Here is a 23,014-nt window from a genome sequence, read left to right as displayed (position 1 = left end):
TATGGCAACAGAGATGGGTCAGCTCAGAATGGTGGAACGGCTGACGTTAATAATGTCAGAGCCTGAGAGATGATGATGATGATGATGATGATGATGCAGCCGGCGTGTCAGAGTTAGGTTCGATAAGGACAAAAGCTTTTTTTTTTTTTTTTTTTTACAAACCCTCCTTCTCCGATTCGGTCACTCTAAACTCAGGCAGCGGATGAATGGATGTGTTCAGCGCTGGTAACGAGTATCCTGGTGTGATGCCATTAGCTTTTCTCATGCCGTGGGTGCTTTCCAAGAGTTGAGTGAAAGGACAAGAGTATATATCTCTGAGAGCCTGTGAGAACGGGGCATCCAGCCTGGCAGCCACACATTCGATCCTCGGTGTTCACGTCAGGCTTTTTCCTCTCACAGGGATCACTGTCAACGGTTTACCCACAATCACAGAGTCTCTATTAAAACAGATCTTTATATTGTATCTTCCATCGTCTTGACTCGTTTAATCTCGTTGGTTAAATCCATACAAAGTGGAATGTTTTGCTCCAGGAACAAACCGACAAACCTGCAGCAAAGTGAACCACCCTGGATTTTTTGCAACTGCTGTGCCAAAAATACACTCAAAAATATTACGATCGATTTATTGAATCTCATTCGTGAGAGTGTTGAGAAGTTGGAAGTTGGAGACAGACTCTCGTGTTCACGCTTCCTGAGTTTAAAACCTTTTTGGCGCCTTTCAGGAAACTTTCATGGGGATGAATGTGGCGCCATCCAAGCGGCGACGTGGATCAACCCAAACCTGCAGTTCCTCTAACGGCCACTTGAGACTCCTGAAGCCTGGTACCAAAAGTGGTTTTGGTCTCTGTAGCTAATTCATCCCTTCACTGTAACTGTAAAACACACTTTTTCCTCAGTTTAAAGGCTTAAAGTTGTGCTTTAGCAGGTAGCAGCATGCTAAATCCAGTCATTGATCTCCACCTCTCGCCCATGAAAATGTAAAACTCAAAATATGAAACACTTGTCGTTCTAAACTGCTGAGATAAAAACCTGGAACTATCTTCATTCTCGCTTCTCAGCTTCTCCGCAGAGTCCACCGAAATAAACGGAGATGACGTGACTCTTTATTTTAGAGCTCTGGACCGAGTCAGCTGCTGACGTCTGGTACCAACAACTCTGATCTTCATTCTGAATCTTCAGGAACCAGCAGGTGACGTCACAATGGCTCTGTCCGCCATCTTTACAGCTAATAGAGAAGTGGAGGGACGATTTAGTTCTGTAGGTTGTGGAGTTTATGATACTTCCAGGCGTAAATTAAATGTGCAGCAGTAAGAAGCTAATGTTGGACTACAAACAGACGTCATCACGGTCACATGACTTAAACGTCACCACAATTACTATCCAGGTTTTCTATAAACTGATCAATGTACAAGTTGTAAAGTCAGAGTTAGAACAGTGTGTAACTAAAGTGGGCCTGTAAAGACGGACTAGTGAGTAGATGAGTCTCGTTTAACCTCTGTAGTCTCATTCAGAAACTTGTTAGCAAGTTTATAATTAAACTGTGGGACATTTAATGATGTATTTCATGTTGCAGAACAAGACGTCTTCAGCCTGTGAGAACCACAAACATTACTTCACATTTTTGACTGAAAAGCAATAAATAAAACTCACAGACTTTGAGACGAGGAAGCCGGATGTGCTAACATGCTAACTGTCATTTCCTGGACTTGTTCACCGTACGGTTGCTCGACAGCCAATAAAGATCCTGTCCAACCTCAACTCGTGTTTTTTCTTTTAATGAATGGATCTTGAACACAGAATCGTCAGAGGAGAAAATGAGTTGACCAACACGGAGTCTCTTTAAAAGCTGCTCTTTTTATTTTATCTACTTTTTAAAAAAAACAAAACAAAAAAAGGGCTGGTGAAGGGCCGCGTCACTGCATTTTTTTCACTATGCTAAATTTCAGTTTTTGCATGCAGTGAAAATAAAAATGTACAAGTGAGACAACGCAATAAATTAGCATATAATTTACATTTGAAAAAAAAAAATTAGTAACAGTGTACCAACATTAATACTGAATATAAAATATAAGCAAAAATAATCACGATGCTTTTTTTCATTTCTCTTGCACTTTAGGTACAGGTATAAGCAATGTGACATTCAAACATCCGAGTTCACAGCAATGAGTACCAGTTTGATTGATTTCACTTCTCGTTTTATTTCTGGAGGCTCCCGTTCTCTCTCTCTCTCTCTCTCTCTCTCTCCCAGCAGACGAGTTAGTCCTGGTTTCGATCCACTGTCCTTCTCCAACTGCCTCATTCAAGGTTTTGGTAACCGATAAAAAAAAAATTAAAATCTGCTCGACATGTCATACTGAAGGTGGCTACAGAAAAAGTAGCAGCAGCAAAATTAAAAAAAAAACAAAAAAAAACAAATTAGTTGTTAACAGCTTCGATGAGATTCTTGCACACTCCTGCGTCGTCGTCGTCGTCTCGTCGGGTTTCTCCTCGGCGTTCCCTTTCACGACCCCGACGCCGGCACAAGGGATCGGTTACAACTGGGGCGAGCGTCCATTTTTTTTGTTGGTAGCACAAACAACAATACAAAACGGATAACAATGAAAATTTTCCCAGTGTGAGGTATAAACAGATACATACAAAAAAAAAAAAAAACAATAACATGACCAGCATTTACCAGCAGAGATATCTGACAAGGATATTATTTCATATTGTTTGGATCCAGCCTCACGTGGAAGCACACTGGAGGAGAGGGGGTTGAATGGAAGCACCCACTTGATAGCACCAGAAGCCTGGGAAGGCTGTAACCCCTCAGGGAGCGGAGCGGGAGGGAAAGAGGAGGTAAACACTGAACTCCATGGAAATAAAAAAAAAAAGGAGAAGCACCATTGAGTTGGCAGAGAGGGAAGAGGGGAGGTAACGTTATCTGGAGGAGTGTGTGTGAAGCCTGGATACGAGGTCTGGCAACGATGTGTGTGTGCGTAAAGGAATAGTTCTGGGGGAAATGCGTCTATTTGCCGAAGATGGATACCACTCTCATGCCTCGTGACGTTAGCTTAGCTTAGCATAAAGACTGGACACAAGAGGGGAACTCCTAACATGGCAGCAAAAGAAATGGGGAAAAATATATCAAGCGAATACAAAATTTGCAAAAACAAGAAAACGTGAAATATGAGGCACGTCTCCGTCAACTGCTGTGGAGCGACAGAACGAGGTCACGCAAAAAGAATTTACGTTATGAAAGAAATGGCGGTAGAAGAAGCTGTGGCGCTTTGAACGGGAAACAAATACTTTTATTTTCGTACCGCTAATAAACCTAAAGAAGAAGAAGAGACGTAAAAACAGGAGAGAAATCACCTCGAGGGATTTTGCTTCCTGTCTCTGACGACATGAAAGTGGTATCGAACTTCTCACCTAATTCTCGGCATCAAGGCAGATAAACACATCTCCCAAAAACTGTCAAACTAGTCCTTTAACTCCTGATCAGCGCTGAAACACAGATATATGACCGACGTCTGATTAGATAATCATCCGGCTTACAGAAACCGTGACCGCAGTGTGATTCCGATGAACAAGCTGCTTCATAGAAAATGCTCCTTCAAAACGAATCCTTCAAAAGTTGAACTGAGAGCTCCTCGCTGGATGTTTCCTGAAAGGCCAGTTTGGTGACAGTGTTTTTTAAGAGTGGCCAGGCATCTGACGATATCTTCATACTACGTTTGGACTGATAACTGACGCCGGGTCGTCTTTGATTTGTTAGGAACTAAGGCACCCGTCTGGGGGGGGAAAAAGGAAAAAAGCGATTCAAAGATCCTCCTCTAACCACGCGGTACGTTCTGGTCCTGGATTAACATCATATATAATATACAAATCCTTACAGTATATAAGGGTTTAACGTATGTTACAGTATGTAATATTCTCATTCCAGCACAGAGACATTGAATATGAATTCAATCACATTACATTCCCTTCCATGACAGTAGGCTACTATCTGACACAAACGTGATCAGAGGACAAAATCTCAGCTCTGTTTGGAATCGTACAATAAATATACAGTACACTGATCGGGTTTCTCTGTCGTATTTGAGCGGTAACTTGGCAAAAGTATTTACACGGAAAAGTGCACCGAAGCCAAAAAAAAGTCTGCCTGCCAATAGCACCATCACAGTCGTCCCAACGACGGGAGGAGTCCCGACGCCGTCCCCGAGCGAGGAGTCCTCCCCTCCGTCCGTCCGTCCGTCCGTCCGTCCGTCTCCGGGGTCCGTCCTCTGCGAGCGATGTGTGTCCAGCACTTTGGATTCATACAACAACAAACAACGAAGGAAGACTAACAATGATATTAATAATTATTATTATAATAAAAATAACATCACCAACAAATAATCTTCCGAGTTCCACTTCACAGAAGTGAAAAATTAAAAAAAAAAATAAAGTTTGTGTCAGCGTTACGGGCTGAGCAGTGGTTTGGGTTCCACCACGATGGAGGGTCGGAGGATCAACGGGGGGGAAATCTTCTCCTCACCAGCGCCGATCCGGAGGTTTGTTTGTCAGTCCGCCCTGTTTTTCTTCTTCTCTCCCTTTTCAGTGCCGTGTCAGCCTCCCTCCATCTTTTTTCTCTCTGGCCTCGTCTCTCTCTGTCGCTGCGTCTCGCTCGTCCTCTCCCGGGTCAGTGGCCCTGGCAGGTCTTGCAGCACATCTGTCTGAAGTACGCACGGCTGCAGAACTTGAACTTCAGTACCAGCGGGCAGTAAGCCACTTTGTTTACATCTTTGCATTCTGGTGAGAGAAAGAAGAGCGAAGAAGAATTCAGTTAAAGCAGCTGCGAGGAACTTTCACTGTGTGTTGATTCTGGCCGTCTGACGCAAAGATTGATTATTTATAGATTATTGGTTGTAAGAGGCAGGTCATCATCAGTTAATGGTGTTGCTTGACATCGTGCATCCCTAGTTTTAGTTTCTCTGACTTATCACCGATGACTTTGTCTCGTGTGCACAAGAGAGGATGGAAACTTGTGCGGTACGAGGTGTTCGCCGTTTCAACCGCGCCGTGGTGCGACTGCAGCGTGTCGGTGATACACGAGAGGCGCCGACTGGGCCGAACCTGCTGCAGGACGGCTGGTGCATCTCCCTCCACAGGATCCAACTCTGCAACTATACTTGGACGCAGAGGCTGAGACAGATCCTGGCCTCGTTCACTAACTGGGCTATCTGCCATCCCTACACACACACACACACACACACACACACACACACAGCTTGCTGGATGCCGGACAGGCAGCGCTCTAAATGCCTTATCACGATCAGAGTGTCTTCCCTTATTAGGCTTTGCCCCCGGCCTCCGCAGAGCCAAATGAAACGAGACGTTGCCTCACTGCTGTCCGTAAAGGAACAATTAGCCTACAGCTAATCCCATTAGCCGGCCTGTAAACGCTGCTCACGTTTTCCATTCAGGCTAATCGAAAGGGGCCCTTCTCGATGCATCTGAATAGCCATCCATCATGTGTAAGTGTATATGGAGGGCTGAGCTGTTTCGCTCTGACCAGGAGCCAACCTCGCTGGAAAGATTCATGTAGCTGGCAGAGTGTGGAGGAGTGTGTCATCCAAGTGTGTTTAGGTCAAAGTAGAACAGTGAGGATGAAGATGGAGACAGTTTATAACCTTTTTCAATTTGAGCTTGGTGTGAAAGCGGCTCACGTACAGCAACGCACAAAACCATCTGTCTCTGCATCGGGAGGAAGCTGCGGTCCGACAGACGGCTCGCCGAGCCAGCGCTCTTAAAACGTGATGGCGGACTCAGATGTGCGCTCGTACGTTGTGTCATCTTACCGTCGCCGTTGGAGATGGGGGTGGCGTCGCACTTGCTCTCGCACTGCTGCATGGTGGTGGGTCGGAGGGACTCTGCGCACTCGTTCGACGGCTGCCCGGTGTAGGACAGACACTGCACCGTCCTCATCTGCTGGCCCAGACCGCACTGGGCCGAACACTGAAACACAGAACACCAGAGTTACACTGAGCAGGAGCCCGGCAGACAACTGGACTTCAACAAAGAACTGAGGACCATGTTTCCCTGTGTGACCCTGACAGACACACACTCAGCTGTTCAGAGTAATCCCTGCACACACACACACACACACACACACACACACACACACACACACACACACACACACACACACACACGCGCCACACGACTTGATCCAATCAACCAATCATCAGGGCGCGGAGGCAGCGGGCAGACAGTCACCTTCTCCTCTGTCTGATTCAGCCGGCTGCCTCTCAGCGACTCTGGAGAACCGGGTCAACTGTCGCTCACGAGGTTTTTCTCGTGCAGCAGAGACGGAAACAGAAAAGTGTCTCCTGCATCTCTGCAACAAGCTGAGACGCAGGAGAATCATTTCAGACGCAGTTATGAGGCTCGTAAGTCTTTTATATTTCACCTGCACGTCAACGGCTACTTAAAACACACTGATTTGATTGCACACAGCATTACTTTTTAAGTTGATACGTGAAAGTTGCAGCTGATTTCTTAAATCTTTTATCCACTTCACGAGCAAAATAATATTTATTGGTAACTCTGAATGTTTACAGTGTTCATATCATTATTCCCAGCACTGCAGTCTTATTCAGGATTCATTTTCTTCTCTTGATTTTATTCGCTGTTTCTCTTTTCTGTTGTCGTTTTTAATCTCTGTAAGGCACTTTGAGCTACTCTTCTGTATGAAAAGCACCATACAAATAAAGATTGATTTGATTTACTCCCAAACATCTGAGTATTAAACAGTGTTGGCTCTTAAAAAAAGCAACACAAAGATGCTTTTAGTGTGTCGTGTGGCTTCTTGTTGTGTAACGAGAAGCGACTCCGTTCAATGGACTGGTCGTTGATCACGAGACAAAAGGAGGAAACATTAGTTAATGCACACCTGCGTTTCTTCTTCTATTGACGAGCCAGCTGTTATAAACACTCAGACTGGTTCTGTGGGCGACCATAAAAACTTACTTCGCAGAATTTAAAACACACAAAGAAAGAAAGAGTGCAAAAACGATGGGAGTCACTGCAAAACACACCGTGCGGTGAAACAACACACACCTGTCAGCCACCAGCGAGTGTGTGCGTGCCCGACGTACGAGTGTGTGATGTGAACCCAGCCTTCAACAAACGCCCCCCCGCCCCGCTGACGACAGAGCTACCAGGCTTTCTGTCACCTTCACTGATCCTCCGCGGCCGCCTCAGATCAGCGCGCCCGCATGTCATCCCTTCCCAATTAGAGAGTCTTTATTAGGACCCGCTGCTGGCCATGACAGATGGCGTACGTCAATGCTGCGACTTAAGTGGGATTTGAACCGGTGACCTTTTGGCCTGGGAGAGCAGGAGCTCGGTGGCTGGCAACAATCTCGCCTTTCTGACGCATCGAGGGCCGGCCGGGCGGCGAGGGACCGGAGCAGCGAGGGCGAAGCTTGTAATTACAGCCAAAAAAAAAAAAAAACACACACAGAGGGGAGAGAGCTGCACACACACACACACACACACACACACGCAGACATCTGCAGCACATGAGAAAGTGCTGTGTAAGAGTCGACTCCAGCTGTTGCTCTACGAGGTATTAACCTCGGCGCGGCGTGACGAGGCGTCGCTCTTTGATGGCGGCGTGGAGGTTATCAGTCAGGTCGGCTTTGTTTACGCCTGTTATTGGCTCCGATTGAATTGTAAAGGTGTGTTACTGATGTGTGTGTGAACGCACATGTGGCCGTTACGAGGAGAAGCCGAGGGAGCGCCGTGACCTAGACTGCCTGACTCTTGACCTTTGACCTCTGACCTCAGCGCTAAAGCCATGACATCATCACCTCCACCGGAGCAACGAGCGACCCGAGACGCCGTCCTCTAAACACCCGAGCGCTCTGTTTAAACTTCCACTTTACGCTGAATTATTAACAAATCCGACAAAATAACAAGCCGTACTTTTTGTAGATACAGCTCCGCTCTGACGCACGTTTTCTGGCGCGCGCTCAGCAACATGAGTCAGCTGTGTTGTAAAGTGTTCAACAGCTCTGCTGAGCGCACTAAGTCATGTCAGGGTGAGCCCGAGAATGCTACTCCTCGCTCTTCGTCTAAATCGTGTTCCTGGAAGTGATCGAGAGGCCTGGACCGAGGCGGAGATAAACTTCAAACATTCAGGGAGGTATTACTGCCACTGATCACACACACACACACACACACACACACACACACACACACACACACACACACACACACACACACACACACACACACACGTCACAGTCCTGCATGTGTGTCATCCAGGTGTAAATAATATTAACCGTTCACCAACACATGGAATCTATCTGTGCACCTTTTGTTTCCTTTTAAAGGATTAACCAGCAGACTGTCGTTTCAGGACGGTTAAAGGACGAGTTCGCCAAGTATATTCAAACTTCGGTCATCATCGCCTCCATTATCCAAGTCTCTGGAAGCCCCGTGAGCCCAAATTCATTCAGAAATATGCATATTTTAGTCCCTGTTTTTAAGATCTTCATTGCAGCAGCTGAGCTAAAAGCTTTAGCGCACACCGTCTGAAGTGGGAACACAAGCTAGAGACTTGTTTCAAGCCTTTTATGTTTTTTTCTAAAGATGTGTATCTCCTCACCGCTCTGCTGATGGAAGGTCGGGTCAGGTTTTGTAGTCCACAAAATACCAAATTGATTTGAGAAGATGTTCTTTACATCTTTCTTTAAGCTGACATCTTCACTGTAGCAGCTAAAAGTGTTAACAGGAACCATAAAAAGTGTATTAATAACGTATTTGCAAATCACTTCTGTGTCTCAGGGATTCCAGAATCTCAGACGAGCTGTACGGAGCCACTTTCTGTTGTTTTAATTTAAATTTTATCTCCAGCTTCTTCAGCTGTTTAGCAGAATGCTGCAACTCTGTTTTAACATTAAGCTCCAGAACTGTTTTGTGGACTACGACACTTACTGGCTGAATTATCCTTTTTGGCTGAACTGTTCCTTCAAGTGTAAAGAGAAAGCTTCTCAGGTGTGATGTGCAGGAGGTGCTGTCCTACCTGTCCCCATTCACCGGGGATCCAGCGAGGAGGAGGACAGCGTCCTAAACTGCAGCGGATTCGGACCGGAGGTTTGTTGTGGCTCGGGCAGTGGGCGGGCGGGAAGGTCTTGGTCAGGTCGCTGCTCTTACACAGGGCGATGCGGTGCTTGAAGCCGGGGCCACATTTAGGTGTGCACTAAAGAGACAGGAAGAGGTGTTCAGGGGAACGTCTCCACAGCAGCACGATGACCCGAAGTACGTTCAGGGTCTCGCCTCACCTCTGACCAATCCAGGGTGACCCACTTGGGCGGGCAGGACTGGTTGTTGCAGGACTCTTGTTCGATTGGGCGGTGAGTCAGGCAGTGGGTGTCCTCCAGCGTCTCCTCCTCAGCAGGTCCGATCTTCCTGATGCACAGAACCGTCCTCGTCCTCATCCCGCCGTCGCACGTCTTCCCGCACTCGGACCAGTCGCCAATGAACCACCTGCAGGAGGGAAAACAAAGAGCTGACTGTGAGCGATGTCCCGCAACTCTCCTGTTCTCCGGAGTGTTCGACTCCCTGTGGTTTCTTCATTACAAAACAGGCTTTGGAAATTAGCTGGAGTGTAAAATCACATTATGGCTCTGTACATCTGAGTGACTTCATCAAGGTCGGATTAACAAAAAGGGCAGAGCGGGAAAAAAAAAAGCCCCCCGGACATCAAACTTCTAAACGTCTCTGATACCAGTCCAAACATGAAACAAGTCAGTAGAAACCAAAGTTTGCACTGAATCATTTAATTCTTTTATCAAACTAGAACTTCAACAATTAGTCATTTTACAGACGAGTCGATCAAAAAATATCTTCCGAGTCTTTTTCATTTTTGGGATGTTTTCTTCTGCGCGGTGATGCAGAAAGAAAGAAAACAGCTCGTGCAGGTACAACAAGACCTGTGGACTAACCAGGTCGTGATTTCTGGACGGCGACATCATCGTTATCAATCAAGAAGAAGAAATAAAACTGGAGATAAGAGGAAAAATGTGTATTTTAGATTGTGTTCCTTTAAACGTGCCGTGCCGCTGAGCTTCTAACCTCCATAAAATTAGAATTGACCTTATTCAACTCTTCGTCTACAGACTCGAATATCATAAAAACTGCCGAGACAACAGCCCTCCAAACACGTCCAGCCTGTGAGATATTACATCATCTGCAGGAATGTATACAGAATTAACAACGTGTTCAAACATCTGTGTTGGCTTTCATTACCCGCGCTCATAAAACCCGGACGATTCTAAAACAATCGTGTTTACACGGCCGGCGTTACTCGGCCTTTTTTCCCGAGGCTGCGGAGGGTGTTTGCCTGCGTAACAGACACAAATGTCATGTGTGCACGCTAACACACACACACACACACACACACACACTGCAACAGCCTTCAAGTACTAATCAAAACAAATGAGACACCACAAGTCTGCGTCCACTGGATACAGATGTGAAAACAAATAACCGCGGACTGAAGTCTGAACGTATGAAAACAAACGACCCCTCATGCAGCACATTTATGATACTGTCATTGTTTTTGGCTGAGAGACGCCGACACTCATCGTCAGATCGTCTGAATCTAATTAATGCATTTAATCCCACTTTTTCCAGACGTGATTGAAGCGAGCTCTGTGTGTGTGTGTGTGTGTGTGTGTGTGTGTGTGTGTGTGTGTGTGGCTCGCAGACATTTGGCCACCGAACACAAGTTCATATTGCACCTGTGTACGTGTGTGTTACCCCCTCGAGGATCGGCGGCGAAGCCAAAACAATCAAAACACAGGTGGTCATTTTCAAGGGGCTCTAATTTTTGGCACGAGGCGAACACTGAAAATAGTTAACATATGAAGTTATAAATCACCGCCGCTCTTATTTTATTATTTTCTTCCAAACACAGCTCGCAAACCGGAGCTCGTCGGAGGCGGATTAATATCGTGAGTCAGGCTCTTTTTTTTAACTTAAAGCTGCTTTACTCAATATTTATATACGATCAGATGTCTGTGTGGTGTGAGCGGTGACACAGTCGTTCTCAGCTCCACCATGAATACAATATTCAGACCTGGACGCTGCGGAGACACTCGGCCTTGTCTTGATTATTTTTTTTCCCAGCAGCCCAGAAAGTTTTTTCCCCAAAGAAAACTTTTGCCAGGACGCCTCAAAACACAAACCAGGTCGATTATCCCTCTGAAAACTAATCAATCAGTTGATTTAAAGACAAAATATCAATACTGAAAAAACATAAATCTCAGTGCGGCGTACTCTGGAGGACAGGGCTCGGTGTTGCAGTCTCTCTGGTTCTCTGGATGTTTGCTGTCCGGGTCACAGTAGCTGTTCTGGACCACCGAGTTGTCGTCCAGCCTCTTACACACCACTTCCTGCTTCTGGGAACCTGCAGAGAGGAAGAGAGAGAGTGATCAATAAAGAGAGCTGCAGGGAGCTCTCTCGCCCAGCTGATTAAACCACCACCACCACCTCCACCTCCATCCACCCCAGAAACATGGAAGCCGGCGGCCGTCGTGTCGAGCGCTCGCTGTGTTTGAGCGCCGATGGTATCGCTTTCAGCCTGTAGTAAATCCAGACATGTAAATTCCTGATTCTTTGCAGGATATCTTGGCAAATCACTTTTACAGAGCAGAGAGCTCTTTACTTTGGCTTCTGACGGAGAGAGCGAGGGCTACCGTATCAGTGTCACACCTCCCACTGGGTGTGTGTGTGTGTGTGTGTGTGTGTGTGTGTGTGTGTGTGCCATACCAACTCAGAAAGGGGTTGTTTGGGCCCTCGTGGGACGTATCCCACAGCAGACTTGTCTGGCAGCTGTAATGAGATATGTGTGTGTGTGTGTGTGTGTGTGTGAAATATAGAAAATCTGCCCATCTGTGCTCGAAATGTGAAATACAGTTTGGAGGAGCGGTGCGAGGCATGGGGTAGAGGTAGCTTTGGGTTGTCAGGCTGTCAGAAGGTGTTTTTTCACAGGTTTTATTGCTGCAGTGAAATATTCGACAACGCTGGACGATCAGCGGAGCTCGCTGCGTCTGACGGGACGATGATTAAATAACATCGCGCTGATTTAAAGCTCCGCGCAGGCACAAGGCGCAAATTAGATCATTTGGGTCAACAATGCAAAGGCATGTTTACAACGGTGGAAGGCCGTGTGTGTGTGTGTGTGTGTGTGTGTGTGTGTGTGTGTGTGTGTGTGTGTGTGTGTGTGTGTGTGTGTGTGTGTGTGCTTCCCCATCTAAGGAATGGATTCAAACTGCTGCTCAGGACTTGGAAATCCTTCCTTTAGAGAAACCCACATGCTTATTCAGTCATGCTTTTACAAAATATTACAAACCCGTCCAGGCCACACTTGACAACTGGGAAGAAACACTATTTATTGTTACATGAAACCCATTGCTTTTGGGCTAAAAGGTTTGGTTTAGTCATTCTTGAGGCCTTGGTCAACATTTCAGTGCGGTTTCAGATCCTGAATGTTTGACTCTGTAGGACGAGAAGAAGAGCGAATCTGTGCGCCGCTCTGGTAAACCAGAAGCTATGCAGAGCAGCTCATTCACAGAAATTACACCATATTCATTACGCCGGGCTAAAATATGGAAAATATACATATTGAATTTATTAGAGGGCTCAATCTCCAGCTGTAAAGTAATGATTTTGGATCGCCAATTATGATACTGGGTTTCCACACACTGCTCCTCAGCGCTGGTGTAATTACTGGTTGGGGAAGATTTACAGAATGACACACACAAGATATGAAGCATTACATATTTGAGACTGTCAGAAATATTCAAGAGGAATTTAAAACACCCGCAGTGTGTTTTGGTACTCAACACCAAAATGCTTGGGGGTGCTTTTTTTTTTTCTTTCTCTTTTCTAAAGGCGACTTGAGCTCAGCAGAAGGTCGACACGGAGAAGACGGTTCTTCTTAGTTTAATAAGTTGTACAGCTGCTTTATAAAGTCAACGTCATGAGGCGAAAAAGAGAAAAAGAGAAGAAGATGAAGGCTGAACCTCAGTTAGCAACTGACAGGAGGAAATCAAACGCAGACTAAATGAACGCATGGACACCAGCATCAGGAATGCTCGAATCAGGGTCGACGAATATCTGCACCGATCTGATACGACATAATTAATTCACACTGCTGCTTCCAAACAGCGTCCTGCACGCATCATGAGTAAAATTACAAGAAAAAAACCTTTGTGTAAAACCATGAAATGTGTTATTTCATGATATATTTATGAAAATCTTCTTCACTGGGACCCTTAATGCAACTCATGTGACTCGTGTGATGAGCACGTCCATAATATAACATCCAAACAGGGTAAGTAGCATTAAGTTGTTAAGAAATAATAACTAGATATATATATATTTTTAAAAGCACTGATATCGGATCGCTGCTCGTTACTGGGATGGAAAAACTGTTATCAGTACATCTCCAGTGTGTCTCCATCCACCTACACTGGAACCAGGTTTAGCATTTAATAACGACCAACATGAAGCACTTTGTGGAAATTCTGCTCAACTTTCAGCTAAATTTAGTTCCCAGCTGGAGAAAGCACGACTGAATAAACACTGAAAATGAAAGTGGACACCCTCAGGTTCTTGTCAACACCTTCCACGCTGGCGAGGCTACAGCTGTGTTTCTGTGACCGTTAAAGAGTCCAGAGGAAACACGCTGCGGAGAGAAAGGTTCCAGTGCTGACTCACCTCCAGAGCAGGTAGCCGAGCACTCGGACCACGGCAGGTGGTGCCAGGAGAAGCCCACCTCGTTGTCACCGCTGCCGGTGCGCTGGATGGGAACGTTGAACTTGTAGCGTATTCCCATGTTCTGTTCCTGAAGGAGAACCTGCAGAGGAGGCAGCACACAGAGAGAAACAGGAAGAGGAAGAGGAAGAGGAAGGAGAAGAAGGAGAAGAGGGAGAAGAAGATGAAGACAAAGAAGGACAAGAAGAGGACGAAGAAAAAGAAGAACAACAAGGAGAAGGAGGAGAAGAAGAAGAAGAAAAAGAAGGATGAGAAGAACAACAAAAAGAAGAAGGGAAGAAGGACAAGGAAAAGAAGGAGGACAACAACAAGGACAAGAAGAAGATGAAGAAGGACGAGAAGAAGAAGAAGAAGATGAAGAAGGACGAGAAGAAGGACAAGAAGAAGAAGATGAAAAAGGACAAGAAGAACAAGAAGAAGAAGAAGAAGGACAACAACAACAACAACAACAACAACAAGGAGAAGAAGAAGAAGCAGAAAAGGAAGAAGAAGATAAAGAAGAAGGTATGTTTAGTAAAATATGTCCTCCTCCAATTCTTCTTCATCCACTTTATACTAATCTGTGCTCAGGTAGTGTGCAGCTCTGAGAGCTTCAGCTGAGACTGAACAAACACAGCGAGGCTGCAGGTTTGAAAACCAAAACAAGGAGCTGAAAGGAAACGTTCACCCAAAAATGAGTCAACGTCCAGTTTCATGGTCCACAAAACATTTCTGGAGTTCTCAGTTTCTCTGTTTTAAATCAAGTCTGCAGCTAAACTTCAGTTGTTCAGCAGAACGCTGCAACTCTGTTTTACTGTGAAGCTCCAGAAATGTTCAGTGGACGACAACACTGCACCTGACTTTATATCATCAGGAGGAGGAGAGGAGGACTTTATATCATCAGGAGGAGAGGAGGACTTTATATCATCAGGAGGAGGAGAGGAGGACTTTATATCATCAGGAGGAGAGGAGGACTTTATATCCTCAGGAGGAGGAGAGGAGGACTTTATATCATCAGGAGGAGGAGAGGAGGACTTTATATCATCAGGAGGAGGAGAGGAGGACTTTATATCATCAGGAGGAGAGGAGGACTTTATATCATCAGGAGGAGGAGAGGAGGACTTTATATCATCAGGAGGAGAGGAGGACTTTATATCATCAGGAGGAGAGGAGGACTTTATATCATCAGGAGGAGGAGAGGAGGACTTTATATCATCAGGAGGAGGAGAGGAGGACTTTATATCATCAGGAGGAGGAGAGGAGGACTTTATATCATCAGGAGGAGGAGAGGAGGACTTTATATCATCAGGAGGAGGAGAGGAGGACTTTATATCATCAGGAGGAGGAGAGGAGGACTTTATATCATCAGGAGGAGGAGAGGGGGACTTTATATCATCAGGAGGAGGAGAGGAGGACTTATATCATCAGGAGGAGGAGAGGAGGACTTTATATCCTCAGGAGGAGGAGAGGAGGACTTTATATCATCAGGAGGAGGAGAGGAGGACTTTATATCATCAGGAGGAGGAGAGGAGGACTTTATATCATCAGGAGGAGAGGAAGACTTTATATCATCAGGAGGAGGAGAGGAGGACTTTATATCATCAGGAGGAGGAGAGGAGGACTTTATATCATCAGGAGGAGGAGAGGAGGACTTTATATCATCAGGAGGAGGAGAGGAGGACTTTATATCATCAGGAGGAGAGGAAGACTTTATATCATCAGGAGGAGGAGAGGAGGACTTTATATCATCAGGAGGAGGAGAGGAAGACTTTATATCATCAGGAGGAGGAGAGGAGGACTTTATATCATCAGGAGGAGAGGAAGACTTTATATCATCAGGAGGAGAGGAGGACTTTATATCATCAGGAGGAGGAGAGGAGGACTTTATATCATCAGGAGGAGGAGAGGAGGACTTTATATCATCAGGAGGAGGAGAGGAGGACTTTATATCATCAGGAGGAGGAGAGGAGGACTTTATATCATCAGGAGGAGGAGAGGAGGACTTTATATCATCAGGAGGAGGAGAGGAGGACTTTATATCATCAGGAGGAGAGGAGGACTTTATATCATCAGGAGGAGGAGAGGAGGACTTTTTTTATCATCAGGAGGAGGAGAGGAGGACTTTATATCATCAGGAGGAGGAGAGGATGACTTTATATCATCAGGAGGAGGAGAGGAGGACTTTATATCATCAGGAGGAGAGGAGGACTTTATATCATCAGGAGGAGGAGAGGAGGACTTTATATCATCAGGAGGAGGAGAGGAGGACTTTATATCATCAGGAGGAGGAGAGGAGGACTTTATATCATCAGGAGGAGAGGAGGACTTTATATCATCAGGAGGAGGAGAGGAGGACTTTATATCATCAGGAGGAGGAGAGGAGGACTTTATATCATCAGGAGGAGAGGAGGACTTTATATCATCAGGAGGAGGAGAGGAGGACTTTATATCATCAGGAGGAGGAGAGGAGGACTTTATATCATCAGGAGGAGAGGAGGACTTTATATCATCAGGAGGAGGAGAGGAGGACTTTATATCATCAGGAGGAGAGGAGGACTTTATATCATCAGGAGGAGGAGAGGAGGACTTTATATCATCAGGAGGAGGAGAGGAGGACTTTATATCATCAGGAGGAGGAGAGGAGGACTTTATATCATCAGGAGGAGAGGAGGACTTTATATCATCAGGAGGAGAGGAGGAGGACTTTATATCATCAGGAGGAGGAGAGGAGGACTTTATATCATCAGGAGGAGAGGAGGACTTTATATCATCAGGAGGAGGAGAGGAGGACTTTATATCATCAGGAGGAGGAGAGGAGGACTTTATATCATCAGGAGGAGGAGAGGAGGACTTTATATCATCAGGAGGAGAGGAGGACTTTATATCATCAGGAGGAGGAGAGGAGGACTTATATCATCAGGAGGAGAGGAGGACTTTATATCATCAGGAGGAGAGGAGGACTTTATATCATCAGGAGGAGGAGAGGAGGACTTTATATCATCAGGGAGGAGAGGAGGACTTTATATCATCAGGAGGAGGAGGAGGACTTTATATCATCAGGAGGAGGAGAGGAGGACTTTATATCATCAGGAGGAGGAGAGGAGGACTTTATATCATCAGGAGGAGAGGAGGACTTTTTATATCATCAGGAGGAGAGGAGGACTTTATATCATCAGGAGGAGAGGAGGACTTTATATCATCAGGAGGAGAGGAGGACTTTATATCATCAGGAGGAGGAGAGGAGGACTTTATATCATCAGGAGGAGGAGAGGAGGACTTTATATCATCAGGAGGAGGAGAGGAGGACTTTATATCATCAGGAGGAGGAGAGGAGGACTTTATATCATCAGGAGGAGGAGAGGAGGACTTTATATCATCAGGAGGAGAGGAGGACTTTATATCATCAGGAGGAGAGGAGGACTTTATATCATCAGGAGGAGGAGAGGAGGACTTTATATCATCAGGAGGAGGAGAGGAGGACTTTATATCATCAGGAGGAGGAGAGGAGGACTTTATATCATCAGGAGGAGGAGAGGAGGACTTTATATCATCAGGAGGAGAGGAGGACTTTATATCATCAGGAGGAGGAGAGGAGGACTTTTTTTATCATCAGGAGGAGGAGAGGAGGACTTTATATCATCAGGAGGAGGAGGAGGAGGACTTTATATCATCAGGAGGAGGAGAGGAGGACTTTATATCATCAGGAGGAGGAGAGGAGGACTTTTTTTATCATCAGGAGGAGAGGAGGACTTTATATCATCAGGAGGAGAGGAGGACTTTATATCATCAGGAGGAGGAGAGGACTTTATATCATCAGGAGGAGGAGAGGAGGACTTTATATCATCAGGAGGAGGAGAGGAGGACTTTATATCAACATTAGGAGGAGATAGATTTAATTATTGATCATGGCAGCTTTAACGCTGTCTGGCTGGATCAGTGAAGGATCTGGTGGGTTTTATATCAGCCTGCTGGACTCAGAGGGAGATTGAGGCAGTCGGCTTTGTAAGCCGCAGAGAAACGTCCAGCGGTGGAGCGGCCGGCTGCTCGTCTGTGTGGTCTGGTATTTTCAGCGTTCATTTTCAGGCAGAAACCACCGAGTGTTACGACAAGAAAACGCTCTGTTGCCTCACATGAACACACAAACACGCAGCGGAGAAAAGGGCATTCACAATTTTACACGAACAAGACACAACAACAGCATGGACGATGACATTGTTGGCACGGATTTAAAAACAGCTTTCTTCAACCCTCAAACCGCCGGCTGAGGGTCATCTGAGGTCAGCGCCCAGATGGTGAGTTCAAGACCAACACGGCATTTCATGCTCACAACTGCTCAGACGGACATCATACGTGTAATTCACGGCACGATAACATTATAATATCATTACATTATTACCATGACAATCAGGTTTTCAGTGGTGGCTCCCAGCGCCTCTAAAGACTCGGGCTCGTCGGAGGGTCTCTTGTAGTGGAACGCCGTCCCTGCGATGTCAAACTTCCTGGGCCAGTCGATGGTCCACGCGCCGTTGATGTAATAATCGTCCCCTTCAGATTTCAAAGCTGAGAAATCACAGAAAATAAGAAACACTTTTTAGAAATCAGCAGCAGAGAGGACCAGCAGCAGGTGGAGGAAGTCACTGGGAGTGATGTCACAGTCGCTGGTCATCGTCATCGCCGCCATTTTCCTGCTGCCGCTGACGACTTCCTGTCTGTCTACAGGCTGAGCAGACACACCGCGCACACACTGACAGCGAGCGAAGACATTCACGTGCAGCGACATGTACATACGTCTAATTTGGGAAGAGAAAGAAAACACGCTTCAGGTGAAAGCCTGGACGAGGCTCATGAATACCGCTCTGTCTGGTCGTCAAAGCAGAAGTCGGTCTCCAAGCACAACAGATCTGAAAATATCCACTTTCTGAGCGTTGAAATGAGGCCAAATTGAGGAGATACGATCCAACCGCTCGCTATTCTGTCTGTTTGGCTCGTGGCTCTGCAGATTCCCCCTCCGCAGCATTCACGCAGATTAGACGAACAATAGTTTACTCCTCTTTAACATATCACAATCTCCCCCTGCGATAAATTCAATTTCAGCACATCTGGCACTCATTGTGAGCATTGTGATCTTGTTATTCTGAGCGGGGCAGTTTACACAAATCCCTCACCAACATCCCAGACTCTATTTTTATGTTGTCTCGCTTAGTTTTTAACTTTAATATAACATCTTTGCTGACCTAAATAGCAAAAGAAAAAAACCTCAGACAATTGCAGGAGAAGAGAAAATATTATCTTTATCACAGGGGTCACAGATGAAACTCATAACAATGATACAAATTGCTTGGAAGGGAAAATCTCGTCCGGCACAATAGCCAAAATTGCACTCTTTAAACTTTGATATATAGACATCATATCCCTCTAATCCTGGTGGACCAGGCAGCTGTCACCACGGGCCTATAAATCTGATGCGGCTCTTCGGTTCAAAGAGTAACTTAAGCCCTCCATCAACACCATCCGCTATAAATTCAACACGCCGTCACACGTCTCTCTCCTGTTAATGAAAAGACACAGAACGGGCTTAATTGAATCCGGTTGTTTGATTGTTTTGGGTCGGGCGCTGCCAGTGTTGCAAATAGTTTTTTGTTTAGTCTGGAACGCAGCGGATGAGTCTGGTGCCAAGATGGCCATCACATGTGTTAAGATTCAGGGTTGTGTGTTTGGTTTTACGGCTTCGTGTCAGAGGCGTCAGCAGATTAAAACGATGGCATCTTCTGTAATTTGCTTTCAGCGGAGACACGAGGAAATCCCAGGAAATGTGGTCGGAACAGAACCGAACAGATAATGTGAAACAGCTTCAGGTCGCAACAATTCGCCAATTTTATTGCGCTGAAGTGAGCGACAAGGTCTGATGGTGAACAAGACTGAGAGTCCGCAGCTACAGTGAGCTAAATGCTACAGACAAAATGCTAAAATGCTAATAATGACAACGGTTGATAGCAGGGTTGTTTTTGGCAGCCATTTTAGCCATTTTAGATTTCTATATGTGATAGTTTTAGTCCAGTTCTAGTCGACGAAAACTCAAACAGGTTTTAGTCAAGTTTTAGTCAGTTTTAGTTAAAAAAACAAAAGAAGTTTAGTCTTTTAACAAATTAATTTAGGTCAATAAGTACATAAGATCTAAAAGCTCACAATGTGTTGCAATGTGTTGAACTTGTAGATCTGCTATTTTCACAACAACAGTTGAAATATGTTGGAAAGAAAGCTGAAAAGTTGAAATATGTAAAAGGTTTCTGTCCAACAGCACTCTCCAATACTTATGGATTATATTTGAAAATACGTCCATATATCTGGGGGTAGGTGTAAACAGGTGACGTGACATGAAGCTCGAAGTTGGGCTGTGAACAGTGACAACGAATTTGTCTTCAAAATAAGAGCTTTACATTGCCCCCCATTGGAGTTTAGAACTGGGTTCTCAGCGGGGGGCTTTTAATTTGAAAGTAGCGACCGTTCGTAGCTTGCCGCTACAACAACAAGCCTACAACGAAGACAGCAGAGATGTCACGCATTTTAAACGTCTGACAGACCACAGACTAACATTTACGTCCATTCTCGTCTCGTCAACAAAAACTCACGTCTGCATCATGATTTACAGAGCGTCCCACAAGAGAGTGTAAGAGTTGTCCCCTCAGAGTTGTGGTGGATTATATTTAAAAATACATCCATATATCTGGCGGTAGGCGCAAACATGTGACGTGACATGAAGCTCGAAGTTGGGCAGTGAACAGTGACAACGAATTTGTCTTCAAAATAAGAGCTTTACATTGCACCCCATTGGAGTTTAGAACTGGGTTCTTAGTGCCAGGCTTTTAATTTGAAAGTAGCGACCGTTCGTAGCTTGCCGCTACAACAACAAGCGGACAATGAAGACAGCAGAATTGTCACACATTTTAAACGTCTGACAGACCACACACTAACATTTAGGTCCATTCTCGTCTCGTCAATGAAAACTCACACACGTCTCGACATGTTTTAGTCATCAAAGAGCCGCGTTTATCTCGTCACCGTCTTGTTATCGTCATGAAAAAAAGGGGCGAAAACATCACTGGTTTGGTCACAGCGTCATGATTTACAAAGCGTCCCACAAAAGAGTGTAAAAAAAGTAGTATGTCCCCTCAGAGTTGCCGTAGGGCCGCAGTGAGAACAGTAAATGTTTGTTGCGACTCAGTTGAGCCGTTGCTATTTTATCCAAAAACAAAAATATCGACCTCGTGGTGGCGCTGGAGGGAAAATCAGGGGATTATAAAAGTCAGTGAGCTTCATCTTCTGGGGACCACGAACATGAACGAGCCACAACAAAAACAAAGCTCGCTAAGTGCACATTAGTCTCGTGATATACGTGACTTGTGATCGTCACTTACCGATGTAATTTTTCGACATGGCGAGTTCTTTGATCTCGATGTGGACCGAACCTTTTGGGATCTGAACCACCTCCATGTATCCTGCGAAGAAGACAAGCACAGGAGATCGTTAAAATCAGACTCCCTCTTCTCCCTCCTAATCTCATTTCTACAAGAGGTTTTGTTTTACAAGACAGTCCAGACAGAAAGTTACATATCATGTTCAGCAGGAGGACGTATAGAATAAATTCCAATTCACCCAAAAAGGTCAAAGCAGGAGGACAAAACAATCCCCTCCTTTTAAACAGTCACACACAGTATTTTTAGATGGTTTAGTAGCCATACCATAGAAGGAGAAATATGTTTTCTCTCTCCCCCGGCTCTCTATAGACGACCTCAGACGAAAGCCGACACCGTGTCCCTATCTCTGCTCCTCGTTTCTTCACTCCATGATGTAATTAATGGGAGAAATATTATGTTTTGATCTAAACTCTGACAACATCACTCTAAATAGCCCCAAAACATATGTTCTGTTGGCGGGTGACAAAGGCAACACAGGCACACTTCCATGAAAGATTATGTTTCCTGGCTTCGGACAAAAGGACGATTTCTTCACTTTGAGTTTGTCACACACGATCTCCCCTCCTCCTTCTCACACTGAGCGGATCAGAGGAGCCTGAACGCTGCTTTGTTACAGAAACCTGAGGCTGAACAAACATCTCAGGTCTCTCATTCTTGAAAACTTCATCGTCTGGAGTGTGAAGTGTTTTACCTCCTCGGGGCAGAGACTCGTTGAAGAGTCCCTCCGTGGCCTCGCAGGTGCTGCCGTCCCCTCCGCACACACGGCATCGATCTTCTTTAGCGTCGGAGCTCAGGATGTTGTCGCAGCCCACGTGCTTTGAAGCCGACAGACAAAGCCAGGAACCAGAGTTAGCACTGATCGTTTTCAGGAGATTTAACATGATTTAAGGGAACAGGCTTCATGATCTTGAAAAAGGTGCAATATGTTAGAATATGAGTTGAAAACATTTAAAGTGACCGTATTTTTGTTTTTGGTTCAAATTCATTTTCAATGGGAGTGCTGCGGGCACTTTAGCGATAGCATCAAAATCTCTATTTTTAAAACACTAAGAAGGCTCGACACAACATGAAACTTTGCTCGTAGTATCACCAGGGTCTCTACACATCGCTCAACTGAACCACATACACTTGACCCGGACGTGTCGATCCCCGAGTACGTCTGGGCTGCCATGACAGCGGCGAGCGGAACAAGCTACTGCTAACGTGAGCTGTCCAAAAACCTTCTTTTTAGTAAACTCTGTGTACACAAACAATGTTCTCAATGCTCGTGTTCATGTGTAGAGACCCTGGTGATACTACCAGCAAAGTTTCATGTTGTGTCGAGACTTCTTGCTGTTTTAAAAATAGAGATTTTGATGCTATCGTAAAAGTGCCCGTAGCACTCCCATTGAAAATGAGTTTGAGCCAAAAACTAAAATACGGTAAATCTTAAAAGTGCCTCTTTTGTTGTAATTATGCTTTTACATGAAGGTTTGACTCATTTACATTCACAACTAAAGCCTCGGTAGCATTTTGGCGAGAGTTTCGCTTTAAATGGTCAACCAAAAATGTGAGGTCTCGTGTATTATGTTGCAGAGACATCTACTGAAGCTAACATGCTAACCCATTAGCCTGTCACGATCCACAGCTCCTGCAGCAGCAGCGTAATAAACCGTGAAGGGTTATTATATTATAATGTCTTGCTGAGTTAGAGGAGAAGATTGTTTCAACTCTCATGTCGTTTTGGGAAATAAAAAATAACTCAA

General features: G+C 45.4%; 1 protein-coding gene across 1 annotated transcript in view; it reads right to left on the bottom strand.

Annotated features, from left to right (window-relative positions):
• Window positions 1-1,834: 1,834 nt before the first annotated feature.
• The window catches only part of adamts6 (ADAM metallopeptidase with thrombospondin type 1 motif, 6), a 67,346-nt gene continuing 46,166 nt past the window's right edge, over window positions 1,835-23,014 (bottom strand). The window contains exons 17-25 of the mRNA XM_030434766.1: window positions 21,961-22,084; window positions 21,210-21,290; window positions 18,191-18,354; window positions 13,759-13,897; window positions 11,314-11,443; window positions 9,315-9,519; window positions 9,056-9,232; window positions 5,823-5,979; window positions 1,835-4,773 (exon numbers count right to left, since the gene is read on the bottom strand). Coding sequence (XP_030290626.1) covers window positions 4,664-4,773; window positions 5,823-5,979; window positions 9,056-9,232; window positions 9,315-9,519; window positions 11,314-11,443; window positions 13,759-13,897; window positions 18,191-18,354; window positions 21,210-21,290; window positions 21,961-22,084 — 1,287 coding nt within the window. The 3' untranslated portion in view covers window positions 1,835-4,663. The remainder of the gene's footprint in view (window positions 4,774-5,822; window positions 5,980-9,055; window positions 9,233-9,314; window positions 9,520-11,313; window positions 11,444-13,758; window positions 13,898-18,190; window positions 18,355-21,209; window positions 21,291-21,960; window positions 22,085-23,014) is intronic.

This window comes from Sparus aurata, chromosome 12, assembly GCF_900880675.1.
Source record: "Sparus aurata chromosome 12, fSpaAur1.1, whole genome shotgun sequence".
Lineage (NCBI taxonomy): Eukaryota > Metazoa > Chordata > Actinopteri > Spariformes > Sparidae > Sparus > Sparus aurata.
The sequence above is the reverse complement of the archived record's forward strand: the minus strand, read 5'-3'. Positions and strand labels throughout refer to the sequence as shown.